Genomic DNA, 10,481 nt, shown 5'->3' with positions numbered 1-10,481 from the left:
AGAAGTGGGTCAAACACCAAAAATAACCCCAAGCCTCACTCATCCTCCATCAAAGATAGGAATGCAGCATGCCAGTGCTATATTCACACCGCCAGGAAGATATGGCTGTGCCAGGATGGAGGGATAAAGGCTCTCCAAAGGAAGCCATCGCACTGCCAGTGTTTGGAAGATGCTGCATTGGAAGGGAGGAGTTTGGCCAAGACACAGGGTTACAGAGGGGTGGCTCAGCCAAAACTTTTTTGCACTACTAGAAGACATCCCATGGAGGATGCATTTGCTCTCTTGTCTTAGAAACAAAGAAACCCAGCAGAAAGGCAAGGAAACTCCCCAGGGAGGAAGCTTGGCTCGCCGAGTAAGGAAAGCAGCAGCATAACGGGGACCACCCCCCCAGGCATGCACCAGCCACAATGCAAGAAGCAACAGGAGCACAGGGAGAAGCACCAGAGAGCTGCGTCCTACTGGAAGACAGGAGCTTGGGTAGAGGATGTAGGGGGAGTAAGGGTAAAAAAAATAGGGGTTTTGAGTGTGATTTGACATCCAGTATCAGCCTGCAGACACAGCTGATGTGTGCACTGGGAACAAGGCAATGTGTTTTAGCAGTGTGCAGGCAGCAAGTGGTGACCCCTGAGGACACCCCATCCCACACAGGGAGAGGGCTCCCAGCTGAAGGCAGCCAGGTTGGACCCTCCTTGTGGCAGAGGAGCCCATTTGCTCCCCACAAGCCTTGGTTCTCTAATGCTTCCAAAAGCCTTGTACTTGTGCGTTATGTGAGGAAAAAGAAGTGTCACTACTGAAAGCATGGGATAGGGTTCAGCAAACTCTCCCATGCCAAGGATGTACCCAGTGCACAGCTTCAGGCCCTGCACAGCCCCTCAGGCAGCTGGAAACAGAGCTGGAGCACAGCAGGAGCTAATGCCCATGTCTGGGGATCCCAGCACAGGAATGCTGGGGTTCCCGGGATGCTCCACACCTCGGGCTCTGCCCACACTCCCCACAAGGTGAGGAGGCAGCTCCACACTCTCCAACCTGAGCTGAGGTTTCTCTGTTGCTGTAAAAATAAAGTGCTCAGGGAAAAAAACAAAACAAAACCAAACAAACTGGCACAAAATAGAGCAGTCCCTGTTCCCACCCTGGCTGAAGGGATGGGGGATATATAGAAAGGGTGGGATTTAAGAATGAAATATATAATCAAAATCCACATCCCCAGGATTGCTCCCCTCTGAAAGTGACTATTTACAGGGGCCGAGGGGGCTGTTTTGCTCTATCACCTACCCAAAAAGCCCCCAGGGAAGGCACTGCCCCAGACCAGATCTCACCTCCACAGCCAGAGCCCAGCACAGGACCCTGCTGCTGGGGGGGCAGCCCTGTCCTCTCGCAGACCAACCCCACCACGAGGAGAGGGGAGACCGTTCCCAGGAGACCAGCATCTCCCGGAGCCCCTGCGCCCAGAGCGTGGCACCCGGGCGGGCAGGGGACCGTCACTGCACCACGGCACTGGTGGCGTTCACCACGGTGGCCGCGGGCGCTGCCAGCTCCACCAGCGCCTCGTACGTCCCCACCACGAAGCCCACGAAGCCGAAGAGGCTGATGGCGACGTCCTTGGCGATGACGAGGGGGTGCATCCCTTCGGAGTAGTAGGTGGCGATCTCCAGCAGCGGGGGGAAGATGAGAGCCAGGGCGCTGCTGCTGACGGAGCCCACCAGTGAGATGACGATGTCCAGGCGCGGGATGAGGATGGCCAGGACGCCTGGAGAGGGAGCAGACATCACGTTAGCACTGATGATTCCCAGATGGCAAAGACCCTCCTCCCCTGAGTCAAAGCAAGCAAAACCCCACCTCAGGGATCTGCTTGAATCCTCCCTCTGCCCTTCTCCCTGACGCAAGAACTTTGAAGATGGGGTTACATATATTTTCTCCTCCCCAACAAGCAATTAAGCCATTGCATTGAGTTAACGAAGCGCAGCATGCAGACCAAACTCTTCTTGTCACCCTGGGCACCGGTGAGCTCCAGGGCTCAGCATGGGTGCTCCAGCAAACAGATGCCGCTGGCAGAAGAACAGCCACAGCATCCTTGGCCCCCTTTGTGAGAGCCAGGACTCCTGCCCCCCGCACCTGGGGAGCTGTAAAGCCTCAGAAACCCTATAAAAGCAGGGGAAGGGAAGAAAAAGCCCTCTCCCCTCACCCTGAATACACCAATGTGGTTTGCATGTGTTTAGAGCTGCTCCAGCAGCAGAGCGCCCACGGCACAGCCCCGAGGAGAACATTTGTTAGGTAGTATCTGCAGCCAAGGAAAATCCCCCAGGAGACTTCTGACAGCTCTGCACTCAGCAGTGCAAACTCTGCTCCCTCTGCTCCTGCTCGGGGCCAGGGGAGGACAGAGGGATGGTGCCTTCTCCTTCCAACCAGCCCACAGCCACCACCACAATGCCCCTCAACACCACACACTGAGCAAGATCCCCATCCGAGGCAACCTCGGCACTGGAGAGCATCGCTGCTGCTTCTAAGTCAAACACAGCCTGAGGAAAAGACAAGCAGAGCTTTGCATGACAGAAGAGCACCCTCTGCAAGCAAAGCAGACTTCAGTATTTAATCAAATACTGGTTTATTGCTTTGAAAGCTCTGCTTAGAAATAGGAGACAGCTAGAAACATGGCAGCTACAGCCTCGGTGGAGAAGGGACATCTCGGGGCTCCTTCCCAGTGGGATTTGTTTTCACCCTGGCAATCAGCTACAGGCTGATGGAGCCTTCCTGAGCCAAAGATCACCCATAGCACCACAGGAGATTAAAAGTTTGGGAGGCTGACAGCAGGCATGGGCACAAATAGGAGATGCTCCTGCACAACACCACATTCCAGCCCTGCTGTCATCTGGATAAACCTAGAGACAAACCTTCCCTCCACCATGGGGGACAGCAGCAAAGGTCCCCACTGAGCTGACCTGGAGGAAGTTTATCCCAGTGCTCAGCCCTGCACAGGGCCAAAGGAGGGCTCTGCCAGGTCTGTGCTGCAAGCAGCATCCCTGCTCCAGCAGCCTGCAGGGAGAGCAGAGCTCTCAGCAGCATCCTCAGCCCACCCCACACAGCTCTTTGGACTTGAAGCAAACAAAACTATTAACCCCCTCTAAAAGAGGCAGAGCTGAAGCACCAGCTGCAGCCCTCAGCCTCCGGGGCAACGGTCATGCTTTCCACAGGTATTAATTCAAAGGGGTTTTAAGTGTGCTGGTTTTGAAGTCTAAGCTTAAAAGACGCTAAATTGCATCCTCTCTTTGGAAGCCAAAGCCACGATGCAGGCTTGTTCTGCAGCCACGCATTCAGCTGATGAATATTCATGCAACCCCCCCAATTGCTTTTATCCTCAGCAACAGCCACAGCCATCTCTTACAGGGAAGGGTAAGGGGAGGAGGCACAAAGGAACCAGCATCCTTACACCAACACAGAGACAGGAGGGTACAGCCATCCCATCACACCAAGCTTTCACTTCCCTGGCCAGGCAAACCCCAACACCCTCCAGGAGAGGCTCCCAGCCTGCTGGCAGGCTTCAAGCCTGACCAGAGTACATGGCCCAGCACAGCAGGATTTCACCCTGCACCATCCCTCCAGCTGCAGGCATTGAGGCAGAAGGTGCTTCAGGAACTCAGCACAGAGGAGATGAGGCTTTGCTCGCCTCTGTGAATGCAGCTCAATGGCCCATCATTAGTGAAAGCCCAGAAACCAGCAGCACCCTGCTCTCAGCCCACTCCACCGCCTTTGAGTTAGCATCACACTCCTCTCAAACCCAGACCAAAGCCAGCTGGGATGCTGGGAAGGTCCCTGATGCTCAACTCTGGCACATCAGCAGAGAAAAGCTCTTTTTCAGCAGATGACGCCAGGGAGCTCAGTCAAGCATTTCAGCTGTGCTGACAACAGCAAGGATTTAGCCGTCAGGAATCAAGCCAACCAAAATCAGATACTTCTGCACCTGATTTGCTCCACACCTTTTCCAAAGGCCCACGAGGCTTGAGCCCAGCAGCTTGCTCCACCAGAGCCTCACTGCAGGCACCAAAAGATGTGGGAAGACTGGTCGCATATAGAGGGGGCAGAGGACCACTGCTGCAGCTCCTTGGAGGCCACCTTGGCCTACAGGCTTGCGTTAGCAAGGTCCAGGAGACTCCCTGCTATGAGGCAGCAAGGCAAGGGGTGAAAGCTCTTAGCACCAAAAGCCCACAGCAGGAAGATGTCCCACATCCTCATAGGGGAACTCAGACAAGCTGCTTTGTACTCACAGGTCACGCCAACCAGGGCCACCCTGAGGAGCAGGTTGACCAGCCAGCCCCAGCGCTCCGACACCCGGGCGACGAGGGGAGGAATGATGATCTCAGCGGGCACATAGAACTGCACAGCGTAGGTGATGAAAATCCCAAAGGAGAAGAGCAGCTTGACAGCTTGGTACAGCCTGCAAACAAGAAGGAGAAGGCTCCGTGAGATACACTCTGCTCCAATACCTGTGGCATCAACAGCAGAAAGCAGAATAGAAACGCTCTGCCAAGAGGAACTTTTGTGTGACAATGGTCTCCCCTCCTGAACAGTCTCCTGGAAAATTAGGGGTGACGCATTCAAGTCCATAGACCCCTTTTTGGCCAAAAGATTTCAAGGAGACAGCACAATCTCCAAGCCACAGTAACACGTGCCCCTGTACATAATCAGAGGCTTTTAGACTAAGGAATCATCAGCCTTTCAAGTGCTGCTTCCCCCTGGGAAAACCCATGGACACAGATATTAAGAGTTCTTGGAAAAATAAAATAAATAACCAACCAACCAACCATGACAAACCACTGTCCTGCTCCTGACTCATTGCAAGACACGGGGAAAGTTGAGGTGTCCTTGGCCAAGGGACCAGGAGCCTCACTTGAGCATCTAGAAATGTAAGTAGGTACTTAACTTGTCAAGCATCATGTGTGCCACACTGCCCTTAGCTCCACAAAATAAGACCTCCAGGGTACCTTGCTCCATATCACCCTCTCCACTTGAGCAGGCTGCACTCTGCAAGGTCTGCAGCGGCACAGGATGGCCTTTGTCATGATTGCCCCACACAGACAACACCTAAATACCCACTAGCACTGGTACTGCCAAAAGCCCGTAATCCTGACTTTTGGCCTGTGACCGAGAATGAGTTTGCATCCATCCCCAGAGGTTCCTCACCTTGACCTTCATCCAGCCTCTGAGCTGAAAGAAGAAAAAAGCTTCCTTTTCTCCTATTTGTAACCAGCTGCATTTTATTCTGTTATAACAGGAGATGAAGAATATCTTCAAAGAGGCTTATCAGCTGCAGCCATGAATATTTCACCAATTTCAATTACTGCTTGGCTTCTGAGGAGGAGGAAGAGGACAGAACCACTGGGATAAGTCTGGGCTTATAGAGCAAATGGGATACAAATGTCACACCACCACCTGCAAATGAACCTCCTCCATAAAACAAAAAGAGCAGCTATTTTGGGCATGCTGCATAACACATGTCTGGGGGGAAGAGAGCTGAACGAGCAGTTTGGGCAGAGCAGAAGGAAGGCAGAGCGCAGACAGGCTGCAGGCTTAGGCTCACCCCGAGTCAGATCTCACCATGTCCCACATCCTACAGCGATGCAGCAGGGGACAAGCATGACTGCAGGTCAAAGCCTGTCATAGGTGGCCATAAAGCCATCTCCCAGCCCCATCTCTGCCCTCAGCTCCCCAGCAGCTGAAAAAGCCTCTCCAAAAGAGGAGTGATATCCAGTTACCTCATATATGGTACCACCTGGTCCCCAGTTCAGGACATGCTTACCAAGCAGGAAACACAGGTCCTGGCCATACCACTTGGGTAAGTATGAAGTGGATCCAAGCTGAGGAAGGAATTTGTCTCTTCCTGCCTTCTTATACGCCTTCACCTTCTTTAGGCACAAGCCATTGTCCCTGTGTATGTTGGTTCTCAGCAAACAACAGCAGTCTCAAACCAGAGAAGTTCAAGTATTCACATGCAAGACAATTTTGAATACTAGTGGCAGAGTCTGGTGCAGTCAAATATTTCCCACAATCACAGGGGATGGAGTTAGGGATCACCTAAGTGAATGGGACCAGATCAGATATATTCAAGATTGTGGCCAACATCAGCCTGAAGCTATTTTATCATCTTTAAAAGAGCAGGGTAATCAGGGAGAGGTCCTGCTGCCTGGGAAGAAGAATCATATCCACCTTCAAGAAGAATGAGGGAAGCTACAGGCTAATCAGCCTCACCTTGATCTGTTAAGTCCTTCTGGCATCCATTTCCAGGTACATATTGTACAGGGTGAAAAGCCAGAGGGGATTTGCCAAGGGGCAATCATGTATATATCTTCATAGTGAACCTGGATAAGGTCTTGACAACCCAGAGCACGATGTCAGCAAGTTCCCAACAGGACTGAACTGGAGGGAATGACTGACACACCTTGGAGCAGGACCTAAACAATGTGGTACCATGGGTAAAGTTCAAAAGCAAACACAAAATCCCACACATGGGAAAGGCTGAGGTCCAGCTTCGCATCTGGCCAGAACATGACCTGGAGGTCCTGACCATGAGCCAGCAGCAGGACCTTGCAGTGATTAAGGTCAATCACATACCAGGCTATGTTAGCAAAAGCATAGCCAGCAGGTTAAGGGTAGGGATTACTTTCATTTGGGTCTTGTGAAGCTGCATCTTGAGTATCATGCCCAGTCTTGAGATTCCCAAGACAGAACAGACATTGACCTAACACAGCAACTTGAGTGGAGGCTACTAAGGTAGCTGTGGCTGGAGCACATGATACACAAGGAGATACTGCAAGACCTGGGCTCATTCAGCGTGGAGAGAACATTAAGGGGGATGTTATTGCTATCTTCAGCTACCTAATAGGAGGGCACGGAGAAGACAGACAGGCTCTTTTCAAAGTTGCACAGCAGAAGAACCAGAGGCAACAGGACAGAGCTGCATCCCAAAAGGGTAGTTAAGCATCAAAACAAATGCCTGGAGAAGTGGGGAACCCCACTCTTTATGGATATTCAAAATACAAGTTGGCCCTGCTTTGAGCAGGAGGGTAGACTCAATGATCTGTGGTGGACAGTGCCCTCTCTGAGCTACATGTGCCCTGTGGTTCCATAAGCAAACTAAAGACAAAGACTTGAGAGTCCAGAGTGCGTCCACATAGCCACACGTGACTTGAGCCACCTACCCCACAACTGCATATCTTAAAGCTGTATTTTCAGTAAAATGATGCTGTAAAACCATAAAGTGTTCCAGGGCAATCTACAATTAAGAGATCTTATTAAAAAAGTTACAGAGGAAGGTTGGCTACCGAATCTGCACAGGTCAGGAACCAGGATAACAAGCTCAAAGGGCATTTTAAATACCAAGAGGAGAAAGAGCTCGAGCACTAGCTTTGACCCACAGGTCCACTGCAGGGCCCTGGAGAGGCACTGCTCTGCCAACCACAGCAAGCACATGCTTAACCCAGGCAGCCACACGCAGCCATCCCAAAAAGCTGCAAGGAATGGCATACCCTCCTTTGACACAGAGCTCTGTCATTACCTACCTTCAACTGGCCATATGCAACCAAACATCTTCCCCCTCGCTAGAGCATTTCTTCACTCTCCAGCTGGTGCAGTGAAGCAACGCTCCCGAGGATGCAAGGAGGGATTTCTGCACAGCAGTGCAGTGTTGTGGAGGCTGTGGTTAGACCTGTGTACTGGGAACTGACACACTCCTCATTTGAGGAAGCTGCGGTTATGGAGAAATGAGGCTGGAAAAGCCCTTAGTCACCCTGTAACCCAACGATTCCTGACACACTCATCAAATCTGCTCTAGAGACCTCCGAGCATTGGCTACCACCAAGGAAGGATGCAGCATCTGTGCCATGGTCCTCATCTTGTCTCCCACACCACAGGCAAAGCTCAGGACTTCTCACCCACAGCCCTTATGACCAGCTTCTGCAGCCCAACACCTTTTACTGCTGGGGAGAAAAGCCACAGGAAAAGCAGGATGGGCAAAACACTCATTTCAAGAGCAAGTCTTCACCCATCTCCTACAGTTGGTTTTAGGTTTGTTTTCCAGAAAAGTCCTTTGACAGAAAGTATGGATATTCCTAGAAACATGCATTTGAAATAGGATTTCCTGCAGCCTGGCAAGTCACACAAATCCCATCATCCTTTTTCTAAGGGAACATCATCCTTTAGAGCAAACAAAGCTGAGATTTCCCACAGAAGCCCCCATACAACATTACAGGTTAGCAGATGTTACAGGCTGTGGCATGACTTGGTGCCCTGCAGAGCCCAAGACCTGGGTCTGACCTTTCAGAAGAAACAGCAGCATTTCATCCCCTTCACATCTCCCCTTAGAGCTTGCTGAGGGGATGGGATTCACACCTACTGTGCTTGGCATGGTGGGATCCAGATGTCCCGCAACACAGGCAAGTTTTCTCACCAGCCCCATCCCTCCTCACTGAGAACAGGGACCTGGCAGAGCTCCAGCCCCTACAGGGGACAAGGCAAGGCTCTTGGCAAGAGCAGGACCTTCTGCCACAACAACACCCAGCAGTCCAGTCACTACACGGATCCAGCATGAATGGAAGTCTGTGCACTCGAATTGAAAGAAACCCTCCTTGCAATAACCAAAAGCCAACCCAGGCTGTTTTTTCAAATGTCTGCTTTCTCCACAGCTCCAGCTGCACTGTCCTACAAGGTCAGCACATGGAAGCCCAGCAGTGACTCACAAGAGTCCTGCCCAAATCTGTTTCAACAGTGGGGAAGAGGCAGCAAGTCATGGTGCAAAGTGATGGGCAGCTGCTAACAGCAGAGAAGGTGGGCTGGGGAAGGGGACAGGCTCCCCCAGCTTCAGTTCTCACACTGGTCTCTTGCAGGATTTCAAGCCAGAAGAGACATCAAAGAGAAACTGTTGAACTTCAAATGCTCCCAGACAAACCTGAAGAAACCCTGTTGCTGCAGGATGGCTTTCCAAGAAACCTCATGGCACCAAAGCCAATCCACAGCCCCAGCTCCACACCACGTGCAGGAGGTGCTGCTGTGCAAGTGGAACCTCTGCAGTGTGTAGAAGAGCTTCTCTCCAGCTCCTCCTCGCCTGTCAGCACCACATCCTGCCCCACAGACATCCCAAAGCAGCGTGTCGCAAGAAGCAGTAGAAATGAGTTTTTCAGGACTTCCTCATAAAATCCCAGGTGCAGCAAGCTGGAAAAGGCATTTGTTCTCAGTATGTGCATGCTCCACACTTCTTGTCCCAAAGGCAAGAAAACCTGCTTGCATTCCTCCTCTGGGATGACTATGGAGCTGTGACATTGAGCCAACCACTCAGCCCCAGGGACAGACTAGTACAAAGCCCAGCCACTTGCTGCAAGGAAAACCAGCCCTGGCCAGAGAAGAGAGAACCCCTCTGGGTTAGCAGGTACAGGGTCAGGCCGTGTGTATTTCCAGCATCTCAAGAGGCCTTGCCAGAACCCACAGGAGGACAGACAGGTTTGGGGAGCTGCAGAGCTCAGGAAGGGGTATCCTCATGGCACCAGTGCTCACAGGCAAAGCATTGGCTTCAGATGAGCTGCATCCAGGCACAACACAGAGCCCAGGTGTGGGAGTTTGAGCTCCAGGGCTGCAAACAAGAATCGCAGCCCACATGTGGAGACATCACATCTTGCCCCCTCTGGGAGCTCCCAGCTTTGGGGTGGTTTTCCAAGTGCTTCACTGGTGGAAGAGAAGTGGGTTTTGCACAGATCAGCCACCTTCTGATATGGCTGCACAGGGGTTGTGTTCAAAATCTCCTATCCAGAGTGCTGCTTAGCCCCAAAAAAGATGCCACAAGGCTCCAACAAATAGGCAGGAGCTGCACCTACCAGGCAGGGACCCCAGGGAAGCAGCATGAGCTGCAGAGCCAAGACCAAGCTCAGACACCACAGCAATGAGCCTCTCTTTACCCCGTAACATCAGACAACCCTTGTCAAGCTCCTTTGGACAGTTGGATATGGCACGGTTGATCCTTTCTGAAGCTCATCCAGACCAGTTCTCCTAAGGAGCGATGTTCCTTGCCACCCCTTCTCCTCACCCCTGGCCCCTGCACTCCCCATGGGGACTCACCAGCAGTTGGGCAGGTTGAGTGTTATGCTGGCCTGAATGTCCGCCCCGAAGCGCAGGTACCCCAGGACGCTCAGGCTGATGTACAAGATGGTGACAATGGTCATCCCCACATAGAGGATGACTGGGAACTGCCGGGGGTTCTTCATCTTGTTTTCCAGAGGCAGAACCTGAGAGAGGAGAAAGAGGAGGATGACAACAGAGAAGCAGGCTGCCCCTGTTCCCCTGTACCCCTCAGCCCCAGAAAGCAGGGGGGGGCAGGACCATGGCCAAGCACAGCCCCGCATGCCAGGGGATGCGATGGTCACACATGGAACCCAGCTAAAAAAGCCACTGTACTGGAGACCTGATTTCTGTGTTCCCATTTGAGACCTTCACACTTGGCATGG

The 10,481-nt window shown here is 52.3% G+C and overlaps 1 protein-coding gene across 1 annotated transcript in view; it reads right to left on the bottom strand.

Annotated features, from left to right (window-relative positions):
- Positions 1-1,478: 1,478 nt before the first annotated feature.
- Positions 1,479-10,481, bottom strand: part of LOC104411554 (proton-coupled amino acid transporter 1-like) — a 15,580-nt gene continuing 6,577 nt past the window's right edge. Inside the window, exons 8-10 of the mRNA XM_010022000.1 lie at positions 10,096-10,262; positions 4,260-4,429; positions 1,479-1,747 (exon numbers count right to left, since the gene is read on the bottom strand). Of these exons, the coding sequence (XP_010020302.1) occupies positions 1,479-1,747; positions 4,260-4,429; positions 10,096-10,262 (606 nt within the window). The remainder of the gene's footprint in view (positions 1,748-4,259; positions 4,430-10,095; positions 10,263-10,481) is intronic.

Source organism: Nestor notabilis, unplaced genomic scaffold (genome assembly GCF_000696875.1).
Source record: "Nestor notabilis isolate BGI_N333 unplaced genomic scaffold, ASM69687v1 scaffold22539, whole genome shotgun sequence".
NCBI classification, from domain to species: domain Eukaryota; kingdom Metazoa; phylum Chordata; class Aves; order Psittaciformes; family Psittacidae; genus Nestor; species Nestor notabilis.
Note: the sequence above shows the minus strand (reverse complement) of the source record. Positions and strands in the feature narration are given on the sequence as shown.